The sequence below is a fragment of the Cucurbita pepo genome, chromosome 17 (genome assembly GCF_057944985.1).
Source record: "Cucurbita pepo subsp. pepo isolate OVF chromosome 17, ASM5794498v1, whole genome shotgun sequence".
NCBI lineage: Eukaryota > Viridiplantae > Streptophyta > Magnoliopsida > Cucurbitales > Cucurbitaceae > Cucurbita > Cucurbita pepo.
The window spans coordinates 1,327,063-1,343,709 of record NC_141814.1 but is presented as its reverse complement, the minus strand read 5'-3'; the positions used below and the strand labels follow the sequence as shown (position 1 = coordinate 1,343,709).

At 37.8% G+C, this 16,647-nt stretch overlaps 4 protein-coding genes across 5 annotated transcripts; 3 read left to right on the top strand and 1 right to left on the bottom strand.

The window, feature by feature from the left end:
- Positions 1-243: 243 nt before the first annotated feature.
- LOC111778869 (small ribosomal subunit protein eS1) lies at positions 244-3,148 on the top strand. Its single transcript, XM_023658866.2, has 7 exons — positions 244-378; positions 467-514; positions 668-773; positions 1,354-1,491; positions 1,643-1,828; positions 2,472-2,672; positions 2,859-3,148. Exons 1-7 carry the CDS (start codon positions 368-370, stop codon positions 2,949-2,951), a joined length of 783 nt encoding a protein of 260 aa, XP_023514634.2. The 5' UTR covers positions 244-367; the 3' UTR covers positions 2,952-3,148.
- Positions 3,149-3,984: 836 nt separating this feature from the next.
- On the bottom strand, positions 3,985-7,277 carry LOC111778868 (homocysteine S-methyltransferase 3). Of its 2 annotated transcripts, XM_023658865.2 has the most exons (8): positions 7,042-7,277; positions 6,548-6,604; positions 6,226-6,452; positions 6,022-6,151; positions 5,717-5,920; positions 5,195-5,266; positions 4,820-4,993; positions 3,985-4,479 (listed from the first exon to the last, which is right to left on the bottom strand). In XM_023658865.2, the coding sequence occupies exons 1-7, from the start codon at positions 7,195-7,197 to the stop codon at positions 4,847-4,849; spliced, it is 993 nt and encodes a 330-aa protein (XP_023514633.2). In that variant the 5' UTR covers positions 7,198-7,277; the 3' UTR covers positions 3,985-4,479; positions 4,820-4,846. The 2 variants fall into 2 exon arrangements, with proteins under 2 accessions (XP_023514633.2, XP_086975446.1); XM_087119320.1 differs by lacking the exon at positions 5,195-5,266.
- Positions 7,278-9,746: 2,469 nt separating this feature from the next.
- Positions 9,747-13,823, top strand: LOC111779091 (CRC domain-containing protein TSO1). Its single transcript, XM_023659154.2, has 10 exons — positions 9,747-9,932; positions 10,110-10,234; positions 10,306-10,555; positions 10,856-11,229; positions 11,340-11,411; positions 11,614-11,794; positions 11,872-11,967; positions 12,063-12,129; positions 12,895-13,033; positions 13,101-13,823. Exons 1-10 carry the CDS (start codon positions 9,864-9,866, stop codon positions 13,468-13,470), a joined length of 1,743 nt encoding a protein of 580 aa, XP_023514922.2. The 5' UTR covers positions 9,747-9,863; the 3' UTR covers positions 13,471-13,823.
- A 349-nt stretch (positions 13,824-14,172) lies between these two features.
- On the top strand, positions 14,173-16,631 carry LOC111779092 (proteasome subunit beta type-2-A). Its single transcript, XM_023659155.2, has 3 exons — positions 14,173-14,401; positions 14,490-14,613; positions 16,132-16,631. The coding sequence occupies exons 1-3, from the start codon at positions 14,244-14,246 to the stop codon at positions 16,462-16,464; spliced, it is 615 nt and encodes a 204-aa protein (XP_023514923.2). The 5' UTR covers positions 14,173-14,243; the 3' UTR covers positions 16,465-16,631.
- Positions 16,632-16,647: the final 16 nt, after the last annotated feature.

Here is a 16,647-nt window from a genome sequence, read left to right as displayed (position 1 = left end):
ATTGATAGAATTATTAATTTAATATTTTTATCAATACTCCTATCTATTTTTTCAAGTGTTTAAATTACTATTTTACATCAAATATAAATAAAAAAAAAGTAATAGAAAATGAGCAATTTAATTTAATTTATATAATAAATATATATTTATAAAATAAAAAAAAAAAAGAAATAAAACAATAAATAGTTCACCATTGCTATTCTGATTTTTGTGAAATTTAACGAATTTTGTAGAAAATAAAAATAAAAAATAAAACGAGCCGAGGACCTATTTAAAGAGATGAAATTAGGGTTTTTGGCGCAGCCGTATCTCTTTCGATAGTTTTTCTTCCTCTGGAGCTTCTCTGAGCTTCCCAACTGGTCTAACCATGGCTGTCGGGTAACTCTTCGTCTCCATTTCTATTGTCACCTCCTTTCCATTTATACTCTTGTCACTGATGCTACTGTTTTTCTTCTTATATTTGCAGAAAAAACAAGAGGATTTCGAAAGGAAAGAAGGGTGGCAAGAAGAAGACGTAAGTGTTCTGTCTCTTTCCTTTGAATTTTCTCATATCAGATCTAGGTGTCTAATGTCGTCAAGTTTTAGATTTTCAATTAGTCTGTAATGGTTTATAGTGCTCAATCGTTGTATATATTAATTTGGTTTCGTTCCTCCGGGGATCCTTTAGTGTCGACCCATTTGCCAAGAAGGATTGGTACGATATCAAGGCACCTTCTGTGTTCAATGTCAAGAACGTTGGGAAGACACTCGTTACTCGCACTCAGGGTACCAAGGTAGATTCGGCACTTTAATCGCTCTCCTTCATTCATACTTTATTAAGTTTTCTCCATCTGCGTTTGCCCTAGTTTGCTTTCGTTGCGTGGAAGCATTTTTCTTATTATGGGGAGGTTACTGTATTTTCTGGTATAGGCAGTAGCCCGACACTACAGGCACTTAAAAGGAGTAGGCCCCGTAATGTAGAGTATACTGAAGAAAAGATAAATTTACATACTTGAAGTGTTTGCCTAATATTCTAACCAAACAGTTATTTCTTGCGAAAATGGAATTATTTTATTCAGATGTTATTTGGTATGGAATCTTCAGTAATATTGAAACTACATTTACTGTGTTAACTCTCAAAGCTCTTGAGGTATATAATTGTGGTTTTTGTGCAAGACCAGAAATTCTGGTGATGTAGTGGTACTTGAAGTCACTCGTTTGTAGATTAGGAGATGCAGTTATTGTTCTAAAGTATAAATTTTAGTAAAATATGTTTGTACTTGTAGATTGCTGTAGCAATTATTTGTCTTTCAGCTTTGTGCATTTTCTTCTTGTTTGTATCTTTTTGAATACTTATAATTCTTGTTCCAACAGATTGCCTCTGAGGGACTTAAACACCGTGTGTTTGAGGTATCCTTGGCTGACCTTCAGGATGACGAGGAGCACGCCTACCGAAAGATTAGATTGAGAGCCGAAGATGTTCAAGGAAGGAATGTGCTGACTAACTTCTGGGTACGATTGGTTCTTTTATATTTTTGGAATGGATATGAAAATGTTTAAATGGTACTAATTTTTTAGTTTTCTGCAGTAATGGTATTTTTTTTTTCCATTTCAAGCAGTCCTTGTGAATTTTTAGAACTCATAAAACTCCATTGTTAAACAGGGAATGAATTTTACTACTGATAAATTGAGGTCATTGGTAAGGAAGTGGCATACGTTGATTGAAGCTCATGTGGATGTTAAGACCACAGACAGCTATACTCTGAGGATGTTCTGCATTGGATTTACCAAGAGACGCCCAAACCAGGTCAAAAGGACCTGTTATGCACAATCCAGTCAGATTAGACAGGTGACTACTGACTACTTGTTATCTAATGTCTTAAGAAACTTTTACTGATGTCTGAAATTTCTATGATTAGTTTACTGTGGAAACTGATATTGAGTTAAAATTATGGATGAAAAAATTCATCGTGGATAACCATTTTTCTTAAACAAGGGCATGTATGGAAGCATTACTTGTTCTATGTGCATTATATGCGGCTGAGACTTGTTCATTGTCATTGATAATATTCTTTCCAGATTCTCAAAGACTGTTTTCTTTAATAGCTTAGTTACAATAAAATCATCTACTAAGAATGGATTTTGTTAATCTTTACTGTGATGATAGTCTATTATTATGTTTTGTTCTACCTGACGTTTGGTACTTGGATCTAGTGGTTTTCTTATTCCCATTACAACAAGATCTTGATTTTCTATTATTTTACACTACTCTCTTGTATCAAACATTTAGTTATACAGTATAAACTAAGAGTTGTTCCACATCACTTGAGTTGAACTTTTCTCTATGCAGCTTTTGCTATGTTTCTGTTTTCTCACTTGGAATGAAAATATGCTTGTGCATTGAGCCTGGTTTTTAAGGACATGGGAATGAGATCTTCATGATCAACCAGGCAGATCTGTTATTGTTTGTTAACTATAGTTTTTTATTGCAGATTCGCCGAAAGATGAGGGAGATCATGGTAAACCAGGCAACGTCTTGTGATCTGAAAGAGTTGGTTCGTAAGTTTATTCCTGAATCAATTGGAAAAGAAATCGAGAAGGCAACATCTAGCATATACCCTCTACAAAATGTTTTCATTCGGAAGGTCAAGATCTTGAAAGCTCCCAAGTTTGATCTTGGAAAGTTGATGGAGGTATATTGCTGTTTGCCTGTTCATTAAACCTGCTGGTTCCCCTTCCATTTTCACTCAATTGAAAGATTCACGATCAAGTCTGCTCGTCAGCCTTTTCAAATTAGTTCTCAAGTGCCACTTGAGGTCGTGAAACTTGTTGCAATAGTTTTTATCATTATGACCAATCCTTTCTTTTACTATGTCTAGGTTCATGGTGATTATTCAGAAGATGCTGGCGTGAAGGTAGATAGGCCTGCGGATGAAGTTGTCGAGGAGGCCACCGAAGTTGTTGGGGCTTGAAAATGGATTCTTGAATCAACTTTCTCATATTTACGAATGAACTGTGGCTTTTTGTTTTAGTTATAGTTGTATTATGCTTTCTTCTAAGTTGAGAAATCAGAGATAATCAGCGATTTTGACTATGAAAAATACTTGCTGCTTATAAGTTGAGTATTATTCCTTGGAACCATTTGAATATGTTCAAATAGCTTGCATTTGATCGAGTTGCCACTATTTAGTACTTTGACGATATCAAATGGTATTATTTATAGTGAAACTTGTGTTATGAGACAGCCAAACTCGTACATATGTATGTATCAGTGGTATAGAACACGAGCTCATCGAGTATTTTCTCACGCATGAATGATGGGTGACTAAATCTTGATCATCTCGTGTGGAATCAGATTAAGTTGATTTTTTTGGCTCATATCCATCTCTGCCCAGCAATGTCCAATCTACTTCATGGTTGATTTGTTAACAAAGTTGGAAGCATAAGAAGCAACGATCCAGGCTCTGAATCGGGAGAAAAAGAAAGAGAAAGAAGCTGACAGTAAGGAATGCAGAAAAAGAGACAGAACATGGGAAGAAAACAGAGAATTCGTTTTATAGACATTTTTCCGCTCAACTGCGAAACTCATCCGATCAACTGCTTCGTATTGTCCGTTACTACTCAGTCCAAACGACGTTGCCGAGTGCACAAACAGCCGATTCGGCTGCGTTGACGCCCGCACAGACGCGATCATCAAGTCACCACATTCCTTTTACGATCCGCTCTGCGTTCTGCGCAAGCCTCGCATCCTCGCCGGCGGAAGAGGATCTTTTGATTGAGAGGCGTCGGACCACAGCTCGGCGAAAATCTGCTCGTATATGTCTTGGATTGGGTGGCCAGGGTCGGGATCGACATAGGAAATCTACCTGCTGGATCGTTCGATTGAAGCCAAGTGTTTATATTTACATAAGTTTGTTTAATCAATCAATATTAATTTACACCACATTCAACCAAAAAGAGTAGGATGTATATCAAACCTTTATGACATGTCATGAACTAAAAAAATACGGTTTCCAAACTTTGTTCATTGAAAAAGTCTAGTTGTTCCAAATAAGGGATAGAATCCAGAAAAAGGCTAGTTGTTCCAAATAAGGCATAGAATCCATAACTTACTCTTTGATACAGTACATGGTAAAAACAGAGGATTCCAACACAGATGCAAACCTGTTGGCTCCACCAAAAAGACAACCAGAGATAGCCATCAAATGATATTTGTTACAGAACCCGACAACATTAGCTCTTATTTTTCCCTCTTAGAGAATCTAAACCCAAATCCTAGAGATCTAGTGAGACAGTCAGTGTAGGAGCAGTACAAGATTGGTATGTATCTTCATATCCGCTCCACACTTGGAATTGAGTTCTTGCTTTTGTCTTCAAGCTTCTTCCCTTTCTAGTTTTGGGAAGGCACCCGAGTTTTGTATTTGGTGGTTTGCAATGGAACCATCCATCACTATTCAGTTTCAAAATTATTGCATCTTGAAAACGCTGTAAGATCAAAGTCTGTGAAAGAAAGGAAAAAAAATATATATATTTAGCATTTGAGAATCTAGAGTATTTAGGATATTATGTAATGCCTAACAACAAACCTTATCTTTAGATTAAATAATTACTCAACACGATAAAATATCCTGAGCTGAATCAAGTATTCCAACCATATCATTATTAATCTCAATAAATATTGGGGGGAGGCAGGGGGATGGGTTTATACTTATGAGCAACTCGCTTCTTCAATATTATCTCGTTTGGAAGGATGTCAGTCGCATAATCATCTATGACTGTTTCTATCTCTAGCACGACCACCACTATTCAGAGAACAACTGATATTGAGAAAAATACATACCAAAGCTTGTAAATTGACGAAAACAGCTCAAATGGTGTTAAGGGAAAGCGCTTTTGCTATGCCTCTGATGGTGTTTGGAGTTGTCCTGCAACACCCACCAAACAGAGAGGCTCCAGCTTCCTTCCACTTTCTTACATATGAGACAAAGTCTTCCTCTATCATTCCATCAGATTTCTGCAACAATAAAAGAAGCCACGAAATCGTTCAGAGGAGAGACAGTACAAAAGAGAGAATGGCTAATCTACAGAAAGAGTGGGATAGGGAAGGGGGGAATTGGGTTTTTCTCTGTTTGTTTGCTCTTCCTTGTACGTCGATGCGAAGGAAAGAAATCGTGACTTTAAATTAACTCGCTCAAGATTAAAGTAGAAAACTCACCAACCACTGTTTGGTCTCACCATCATAAGTCTCCCCACTGTTTGGATATACCAATATAGGTTTGCAAGTGACCTGCCAATTTAGATTACCAGATTCACTTAGATTACGAACACATATCTGAGGACTGGTTTCTATGCTCTCTTTTTCATTACTAAGCTGCTTGCTATCTTGTTCCATCAGCTCCTATGTCCATTAATCTTATCATTGGGCCTTAGCAGAAGCCTTTGTCATTAAAGGATCAACTATACATACATTTCTAGATTGCATAGTTTAGAGGCAGATGCCCAAATGTTCAGTGATAAATCTTACCATTGTCCATGAAGAGAGGTTGCATTGAATTCATTTCAACACAAAATAATTCGCAATCACCGAATGACTTAGATGACATTTGTGGACAGATCTTATTTTTTTAAAATTTACCCTTTAGATGATGAGAATGTTGAAGTTAACCCAACTTTAAGGTTTCCTAATATGGAACTCTTTCAAGCTCTAAAGTCACAGAAGGATATTGTCAAAATTTACCTTCTGAATTGACAAGATTAGCCCATGAATATATCTGGGAGGAGTACAGTTGATTCCAACAGCAACAACGTGCTTTGAAGCATCCGCAATGGAGGCACAGTCAGATAATGAATCCCCACTAACCACATTGATTCCATCCTTGGAGTTGAAAGCAAACCAAGCAGGAATTTGAATGCCCTCTTCATCAAGAAGCTCAGCATATGCCTGAAAATTCCACATAGGCAGCATAAAGGAGTTAAAATCGGAACCTTGCCAATGGATTACAGATAAATGTGAACAACCAGTTTCCAACTGCAAATTCATACCTGAGCTTCCAACTTGTTCGGAATCGTCTCGAATGCGAGTAAGTCAGCACCTGCATTAGCCAAAACTTGCACTCTTCTTCTGTGAAAATCTTTCAGTGTTTCTAGAGTCACTGAATCACCATAATTCCCACTGTAAAAAGGATATAACAATTCATACAAGCATTGAAGTCCAAACTTAAATCACTATGCTACGATTTTGCTCACTTGTATTCAGATCCGTCGGCCAAATAAGCCCCATAGCTGCCAATCGAGGCGGCTATCAGAATCGGCCTTCCCCAACTCCCTCCACTTCCGAGAAAATCCCAAGAATCCTTAGTACACCGTTGGAGATAGATATCACGTGCTTCAAGTGCAATTTCAACACTTCTCCTTACTAAATCTTCACTCTCAGCCGTAGAAAATCCTTTAGCCTCAAAACCCTGAATTGTAGCCTGCATAGATTTTAGACCTTGAGCAACAGTGATACTAGTTGAATCAAATGAGCCAAACACAATTAGAAGCTACAGAGCAGGGCGGAGAAAAGAACCTGATAAGATGCTGTGCAAATGATATTGGCCCCAGCATCAAGGTAGTCTAAATGTACCTGCCATTATTGAGCTGTAAATCAGTTGATAACCAGGAAACATTTCTATATCATGTTGCAAATTAGTCTTCTGAGATAATTCAAAATAATAAATAACAAAAATAACTTTACAACGTGTTGTCCTTAACACCACTTCAATTTTTGTTACTTCGAAATCAAATTTTAAATTTTATTTTTTATGAACTCTTAAAAACATCTAAAAACTTGATAAATTTTAATTTTTCTTTCTAAAATTTCTGTATCATTAAATAAATAACTTGTTCGAAGCAGATACTAAGAGACGACACAGAAGTCGGTAAAATGGGCAATCTAATTAGAATTCACCATTTCATTTGATCTCTCGAAAACGCTATAAACTCGAATCTTCTTGTCATTATAATGTATTGAAAATCTTATGAAATTAATTCCAAATATTATCGAGAGAGAGATAAAAATACACGGCGGATGAGGTGAGGAGAACTGATGAGACATGTAGCGCTCCAGAGAGGATCGTTGAGATCGGCGCCGTGGCGCTCCAGTTCGGTCGCAAAGCCACCGTCAATGACGCTACAGCCGCCGCACTGCTGGAGAAAATCGGCCATGAAACTGCCCATTTCGGGCAAAATCTGTGGGCTATTGCTCTGATCTGATTATAGACGAGAGCGAAGTGAGAACGGATTGTGCACTGCTGCACACACATAGCTCTGGAGGGCGGTTTGTTGAATGTTTTATACATGGAGGTACATAGAGGAAAATACCAAAATGCCCCTGTTATTATTGAGTAATTCTTTTTCCTATTTTGTGTTATTTATTGCCGGATTAAATTAATAAAAATATCATTAAATTTTATATTTTGTTTAAAAATTATTTTTCCACTTTTTAAATGTTTCAATAATACATTAAAAATTTTAAATAAAAATCTAAAAAATTACCCTTATATTAAAAAAAATAAAAATACAAGGAAACTATGGATACTTTATTTCAAAAATATCATTAAAATATATAAAGTGATTAAAAAATACTTTTAAATTTTCAAAATTTCATTAACATCTTTAATTTTTTAAAAAAACTTCAGGTAATAAATCAAATTATTTATGGAATATTAATCAACTTTAAAAAAATAACATTAAAAAAATAAATAATTATGAGTTGTATGTAGACGTTTTTTCATCTATAAGTTAACCTTAAAAATCTTTTTTACCGTTTTTTTTTTATTAAAATTGATGGTATTAATGCTATTGTGTAAATGTTTGGACATTAATGAAAATTTTAAAAGTTGGAGTATTAATTATTTTAGATTTTTTTAAAAGTTTAAATTATTATCAAAACTTTTAAATTTTAAGATTATTTTCTGAAGATAAATTTTTAAACTAAAATAGTTTCTATTAAATTATATTTATTTTTAGAATTTAGGTGAAAGTTGTGGTAAATAAATGGTAGGAAAATAAGTTTGAATTTTAAAACTAAAAAATCAAATAATAATCCAACAAGTCTTACATAAGCAAACTCACGTATTGTAATATGGACACGTGTCATTCTTTAGTTGAATGTTGACACGTGTCATACCCATTTTCTAATAAAAGTGGGATTGGATAAGATAAGGATTTTGTCTTATGTAATACTTTAAACTGAATTTCTCTTTAATTATTAAACTTTTACAAAAGTAAGAAATTAGCTTCAGAATTTAGTTTTTAAATTTTAATATTAATAATTTAATTCATTAATTTTATAATCCTTATATTACAAGGATGGGCCGAATGGGCCGAATGGGCCGAATTATAAGAACGAAATTCGGCCCGTAAACATTAGTTGGGCTATAATCGTTGTATAAAGCCCAATGGGTTAGTTTAGTGGGCCCATTATTCACTTGAAAATGGCCTAACAAAAAGCACGTGAGGGAGTAAATATGAATGGAGTGGACAGCAAAAAAAAAAAAGAACAATAATAAATAAATAAATGTGGTGGATCACATGATGCCTGCCCGTGGAGTTTAAGGTGCCCTTATCCTTAAACCATACGAACGACTAACCTACACGTGTCTACTTTCACGTCGTTTCATACCAATTTTTTTAATATAGTATATCATAATTGGCTTTCAAATCTATTGCCCGCCAATCCACCTATCTACAACACCAAAAACTCTCATTGACTTTGACACGCATATTGACTAAGATATCTCATTGATCGGAAAGAGTAACGAGTGCCAGTGATGCTAGCGAGGATGCTGAGCCTCGAAATGGGTGGATTGTGAGATTTCACCGGTTAGAGAGGGGAACGTAACATTATTTATAAAGGTGTGGAAACCTCTTCCTAACAAACGCGTTTTAAAAACTATGAGGCTGACGGTGATACATAACAGGCAAAAGCAGACAGCGGTGGGCTTAGATGTTACAAATGGTATATATAAGAGCCAAACATCAGGCAGTGTGCAAGTAGGGACGTTGTGTCTTGAAGGGGTGAATTGCGAGATCCCACATCGATTGAAGAGTGAAACGAGTGTTAGTGAGGACGTTAGACCTCAAAGGGAGTGAATTTTTGAAATCCCACGTTGATTGGAGAGAGAAACAAGTGTGAGCGAGGATATTAGGCCCTAAAAGGGAGTGAATTGTAAGATCCCATGAGAGGGAAACATAACATTCTATTTTGTATCATCTCATGGGGACCTACCGGCCATTTCACCAACAATCATCTAATTCCTGAAAAAGATAAACCCACGACTATTCTAGCACATATCTTAAGAATCCAACGATGCACCGAAATAGGATGACCTAACAACAAGGTCAGGTTAGACATTTCCTTCGTTTCACTCTCGGAAGTGGCTCGACATCACTTTGATCTATATACTAAAGTAAGAATTGGAGCATGTTGACTACATCACACGGACCTGATATCCTTCTTGCATAAAAACTTAGCATCTAGATCACCTATTCATAGGACTTAAAAACGACCTATTCTCACCAACCAAATATATTAAAATTTTAGAACGAAAATCAGCATCATATTTACCCGAAAGAAAGACGATGATTTAAAAAATATATAATTAGTAGAAAAAAGACAAGTTGTATTATTTTAAAATAAAAGAAAAAGTAAAAAAAAAAAAAAAAAAAAAAAAAGAAAAAAAAAGAAAGTTACCTATATACTGCAGAGGCCTTCTCTTTCACTTTCCCGCTCTCTTCAAATTTCATCTTCAACGCCTCCTCCTCTGCCTCTCTCATCCATCCATGTCCAACCCACTCATTCTTTCTCCCTCCACTTTCTGACCGCCCCCCGCCGCTCCGCCATGGACTCCACTCCCAACAAGAAACCCACCACCACCCCTCCGCCGCCTCCTCCTCTCCCCAAATTCGAGGTTTCCTTCTTCTTCTTTTTCTTCTTCTTCTTCTTCTTCTTCTTCTTCCTCTGCTTCTTTACTGTAACTCTAACATTCTTCTGGAATTCGAGTTCCTGCAGAGCAAAGCTTCGAGATCTGGTTAAGAACTTGTTAAATTTACATTTTAATTTAACGAAATTCTCTAATTTACTGCAGGATTCCCCCGTTTTCAACTTCATTAACAGCCTCTCACCCATCAAGCCTCTGAAATCCATCCACATTACTCAAACATTCAACTCCATTTCCTTCCCTTCCCTTCCAGTTTTCACTTCCCCCAAAAGGTAAAAATCATTCACAATTACATTTAATTTACTTTTCTGGGCTTTTTCTAAACGGAATCCCATTTCTTCAGGCCGAATTTTCCCAACCCATCAAGATCCTCCCCACCAGTTTCTTCAAATGAAGGAACTGTTATAATAATGGATCAGTTACTCGAGATTTTCGTGCCGGAAATTCCTACCGCCGATGACGCTTCTACTCCCGGAATGCAGCCGCCGGAGACTGTCAATCCCGACGCCGGTGAGGTTGGGATTAGCTCAGAAGCTATGGAGTTGGGGAGTGATGAAGCCGAAGATGAGAATTGTGATTGGTTTGGAAACAAGGTGAAGATTATGGTTCTTAAGCGTTACATGAATGAATCTCGATTATGTTGACTAAATGGTCGATTTTTAAACAAAGACAACTAAGTTTTGTTCTTGTTCTTGTTTTTTTTCATTAAAAATGGTGTTGGGTTTTGATGAAATCTTGGTTTTTGTGTGTTTATTATTTTGTTTTAAAATTTTAAAATTTTAAAATTTTATTTTAGTCAAAAATAAAAAATTAATAGTAATAATAATAGTTATTATTTTAGAAGAAAAGACTGTACTAATGGAAAGTGTGGCTGTCAACTTGGGATTGTGTAGCCTCTCCTTAACCTACAGAGCGGGAACATGCCGAGGCGATGCCTAGATTTCGAAATGGCGGGAACGCCCAACACGGCGGCGACGGCGACGGCGGGTGGCGATGGTTCAATCCGCGGCTCTTCTTCTTCTTCTTCTTCTTCTTCTTCATTTCGATGCACTTTGCCTGGAATCGGTTTGCACTTGAATGCTATTGCAGCGACTTTGAAGCATGAGAATCTGAGTCATCCCAGCTCCTCTGCATCTATTTCTAGTCCTAATTCCATTCGAGATCAACCTCTTATGGCTTCATCGGCTACTGAAATTGAAAACCCTTGTCATGAACCTGCGAATCTGAATGGGGAAAATCTCAATCTCATCAACCCTAAAAAGAATGGGTATGTTCGATTTCAATGTCTACTGGGAAGATTGTTCTTCGTTCTGAGTATTTGGATTGATGTTGATTTTCTTGTTCGTTGTAGCTGATGATTTGTGAATGGATTTGTAGGACATTGATGGAAAATGCTGAAATTGGGGCGTGTAAACGTTGTAACTGTAAGAAATCTAAGTGTTTGAAGCTGTAAGTAATAATGCCACGTTCTTGATGCTGAGATATCTGTGTTTGCTATGCCTGAACGGCTGCAATCGATTGAAATTAGGCAAACTCTACTAATATTAGGCCTTGTGATGATGGTTTAGTTTAAGTTTCTAATGAAACGTTGCTACAGTTTATGCTGCACTTAAAAGAGTTGTATTGAATCTAAATCTGTAATTTTCTTCAGCTATTGTGAATGCTTTGCTGCTGGTGTGTACTGCATTGATCCATGTTCATGTCAAGAGTGTTTCAACCAACCGATACACGAAGCCATGGTTCTCGAGACTCGTAGACAGATCGAGTCTCGCAATCCGCTTGCGTTTGCTCCTAAAGTGATCATGAACTCGGATTCTTTTTCTGAACTTGGGGTTAGATATTATGCCACTTCGTTAAAGAATTTATCTGCACTTGGCTTGTGGTTTGACCTTGATAAGTTATCTTGTAGGATGATTCAAATAAGACTCCAGCTTCAGCAAGACATAAACGAGGATGCAACTGTAAGAAATCAAGTTGTTTGAAAAAATACTGTGAATGCTATCAGGTGATTTGATTGCATCCCTTCCCTTTGTCAAGTTCTTCTCTGGTGTGTTGCACTTCATATCTGACATTATCTTGGTGCTTTTGTTCTTGAACAAGGGCGGTGTTGGGTGTTCCATCAACTGCAGATGTGAAGGTTGTAAAAACACATTTGGAAGAAAGGATGGTGAGTTTGATATGGATTTTGATCATACATATCTGTCGTCAATGCTCCCATTGATCATCTAGTTCTATTCGCTGAATTTTTTACAATCTTTCTCGAAGAGACATTAGTTTTTCCTAGTTCTGTAGCCAAGTATTTGTTCTTTCTTGAAAAACTTAACTCGGTTGCTATCAAGCCATCTTATCACCCAAGCCCACCGCTAGTAGATATTGTCCTCTTTGGGCTTTTCTTTTGAGCTTCCTCTCAAGGTTTTAAAAAGCATCCTAGGGATAGGTTTCCACACCCTTATAAGGAATGATTCGTCCCCTTATCCAACCGATGTGGGATCTCACAATCCACCCACTTGGGGATCAGCATCCTCACTAGCACACCGTTCGATGTCTAGCTCTGATACCATTTGTAACAGCCCAAGTCCACCGCTAGCAGATATTGTTTTCTTTGGACTTTCTCTTCTAGGCTTCCCCTCAAGGTTTTAAAATGCGTTCACCACGGAGAAGTTTTTACACCCTCATAAGGAATGGTACCATTTGTGACAGCTCAAGTCCACTACTAGCAGATATTGTCCTCTTTCGGCTTTCCCTTCTAGATTTCTCCTCAAGGTTTTAGAATGTGTCCTCTAGGGAGAAGTTTTTACACCCTTATTGCTTTGTTCTCCTCTCCAACCGATACTGCATCTTACAAAAAGGCAATACTTGTTAATTCTTATTGAACAACGTCCTTGCTTGGAATTTTTGTTTCTTTAGATATGCTAATCTCTTTGATTTCCAGAATCAGCTGTAATAGAAACTGACACTAAACAAGAGGAAGAAGGAAGAGAACATTGCCTAAAAACTGCAGAAGTACAGAAAGATGAAGACCAGCAGAACCCAAACAGTGCTGTTCCCTCGACACCACTAGGACGATGCAGGTAAAGACAATCTATTATTGATATTATTAAAATTCATAACCATTAACAAAAATGCTGTTCCTTTCAGATCATTGATTCCACTACCATTCCAATTGAAGAGGAAACTTCCATCTTTCATTGACGACGAATCCTCCTATAGATTAAGTGTTCGATTCAAACTCGAGAAGCAAGGCATCATTCAAACAGAGACCAAGTTTGAGAAAACCCCCAGTGCAGATGTGATGCCAGAAACCATCTGTAATGGTTGCTCTTCCAGCATAGGTGTTGTTAAGAGTGTTTCTCCCAACAGTAAGAGGGTCACTCTACCTCCACCACAGGGCGACTTCCGGCCACTGCCATCGACTCGAATCGGCCGGAAATTGATACTGCAGTCCATACCCTCCTTCCCCTCCCTCACGAATCTAAACTCAAGAGTGAATGGAACCAGTGAACTGTGAAGAAGTCCAGGCCATATTCCTCTTCCTTCTTAGCCATTACTGACACCTCAACCTCTGACGATCTGGGTATCAATTTGACTTGCCTATGATGCCAAAACATTGGTACCTACTTCCCCTTGATTTTATCATAAAGTTTAGGACTAATGTAGTGGGTTCATTTAGTCTTTCCTGATACTTATCAGACACAATTCGATTTCATAATTCATTGGTTTAGGTTACATGTATTCTACTTGTAACCATAAGATTTGTCAAACTAGGTTAAAGGTTCTCTTATTTCTTTAAGAAAGCAAAGATGTTATGTATGGTTACTCTTGAATAACTTGTTATTATGGCAGTGATGTTTCTGTATTCCATTTATTGTCTTCAAACTCATATCTAATGCTTCTATTCAACTCCAACAACAAGAAAAAGAGAAGTGTTTTGAAAATATAGGAAAAGAAAGGAATAATGAAGCACTTTAAATGGATGAGCTAAAAAAAGACAACAAGATTATCTTAAGGAAGATTAGGTGGATAATCACATGTTCTAATAAAATATATGGTAAGCTTTGACCAATGACCAATATTATCAAACTAAAAAGATTAAAGAATTTGCGTGTTTTTGTGAATGGCTTGTAACAGGCAAGTTGTAGCCCATACTCTAAACGTGAATTGGGCTTAGAGGCCCATACTCTAAACGGGTTGTTCAAGTCGCTGTTGGTGCCACTTTGTTTAGAGCACACGATCGGAAGAGAGGGAAGGATCGAAGAGTGGAGGATTCTCAAGAACAAGATTATGGAATGTGTTTTCGGGTTAGTGGGTAATGGTTTCGCCATTGTTGCTGCCGATTCTTCGGCGGTACACAGCATCTTGGTTCATAAATCCGACGAGGACAAGATTATGGTTCTCGACTCTCACAAGCTCGTCGCCGCTAGCGGCGAGCCTGGTGACAGGTCGATTTATAGAGCTTTTACTTATGTTTTTGTTTTCTCAGAAATCTGGGGTTCTTATCCTTTTTTGTTTCCGCTTGTGTCTTTGTAGGGTTCAGTTCACTGAGTACATTCAGAAGAATGTTTCGTTGTATCAGTTCCGAAATGGGATCCCCTTGACTACTGCTGCTGCTGCTAATTTTACCCGAGGCGAGCTCGCTACCGCCTTGAGAAAGGTACGTAATTACTGCTTTGTTTTTCTGACGATTTCAAATGTTTTCTTAGGGTATTTGGAGGTCCATTTCTACTTTTATCTTCTTTCGATCAAATCTGGGTTATATGGGATGGGATCTACTTGTCCTGGTATCACAAATACTATAGTTCTGGTCTTATTGTCTCTGGGGTGGCACAGAGTTTCAAATTCTTAATCAAATTGATTTCATATTCCAAGCGAGGTCTCACATTCAGTGAGATCCCGCCTCGGCTAGAGAAGGGAATGAAGGGAATGAAGCATCCCTTATAAGAGTATGAAAATGTTTCCTTAACATATGTGTTTTAAAACTGTGAGGTTGACGCTGGCCTCCAAGGAAGATGATTGTGAGATCTCACATCGGTTGGAGAAGGGAACAAAGTATTCCTTATAAGAGTGTGGAAACCTCTCCCTATCAGACGCGTTTTAAAACTGTGAGATTGACGGCGATACATAATGGGACAAAACAGACAATATCTGCTAGCAGTGGGCTTGGGTGGTTACAAGTTGGTTCTTACTCTCGTTAGAAAGAAAATTGTAGCATCCTTACCTTTTTCCCTAATAAGATGTCTAGATATGCATGCTATTGGGTAGCTGTTCTTGTTGATTTCTCATAACATACATAATGTACAAGTGTAACGAGTAGCAAGATTTGGCGGTGTATAGGTTGGACTAGACTCTTAGTAATTTCGTGTTTCTGCATTGCCATTAAGACGATTGATTTTGCCCCATAGTAAGATAGACTAGGTGGTTCAGATGGTAAAATCTTTGGTAGAATTGTTAGGAGAAGGTCAGGAATAGACTGGGCTGTTCTCGTACTTACGGGCATGGCTACTTGATGATGATAGGTGGACTAAATGATGTTCTTTTGCATTGCTATGCCATATGATCCTCTTGAATACTCTAATTTGATTATCTATGACTAAAACCCATTAGCTTTTGAAGCACCTCTCTTTCTCACAATTATGCTTCTTAATTGGACCTACTAATTGTCGGGCTTTTCCTCAAGGTTTTTAAAATGCTTCTACTAGGGAGAGGTTTCCACACCCTTATAAAGTGTGTTTCGTTCTCCTCCCCAACCGATGCGGGATCTCACAATCCACCTCCCTTCAGGGCCTAGCGTCCTTGTTAGCATTCGTTTTTTTCTCCCATCAATCTGGGACCCCCAACAAATCCATCCCTTTTGGGGCCAGCGTCCTTATTGGTACACCACCTCGTGTCTACCCTCTTCGGGGAACAGTCTCCTTGCTGGCACATCGCCTGGTGTCTGGCCCACCGCTAGCATATGTTGTTCTTTTTGGGCTTTCCCTCAAGGTCTTTAAAACGCATATGCTAGAGAGAGGTTTCCAATCCTTATAAAGGGTGTTTCGTTCTCCTCCCTAACCGATGTGGGATCTCATACAATCCTTACATCTCTTCTGCCTTCCTCCCGAGTTTATTTTGTTCTTGTTAGGCAACTGCGACTATTGGTTGTTACTGAACTAACTGAATCTTTTATTTTCAGAATCCATACTCTGTAAATATCCTCCTGGCTGGGTATGACAAGGAGAGTGGCCCATCGCTTTACTACATCGACTACATTGCAACACTTCACAAGGTTGAGAAAGGTGCTTTCGGTTATGGATCCTACTTTTCACTCTCTATGATGGACAGACATTACCATAGCGGCATGTCAGTGGAGGAGGCGATCGAGTTGGTGGATAAGTGCATCGTGGAGATACGTTCAAGGCTGGTTGTGGCTCCACCAAACTTTGTGATCAAGATTGTAGACAAGGATGGGGCAAGGGAGGTTGCATGGCGTCAATCCATTAAAGACACTGGGGCACTTCCAGTCTGAGGAGTTTGACATGGTTGCAGTCTTTTTCTCTGTTTTGTATACAAATGTTATGTCCTGCTGAGGCATGGTTCATGGATCTTTGTTAGTGGCTTGTGCTGCCATTTGAGTTGCCTCTATTTGTTGAACAGGTTCAATTTAGTTAAATGGATCAGTAGTAGTTTGGCTCATACATTTTTTTGTCAT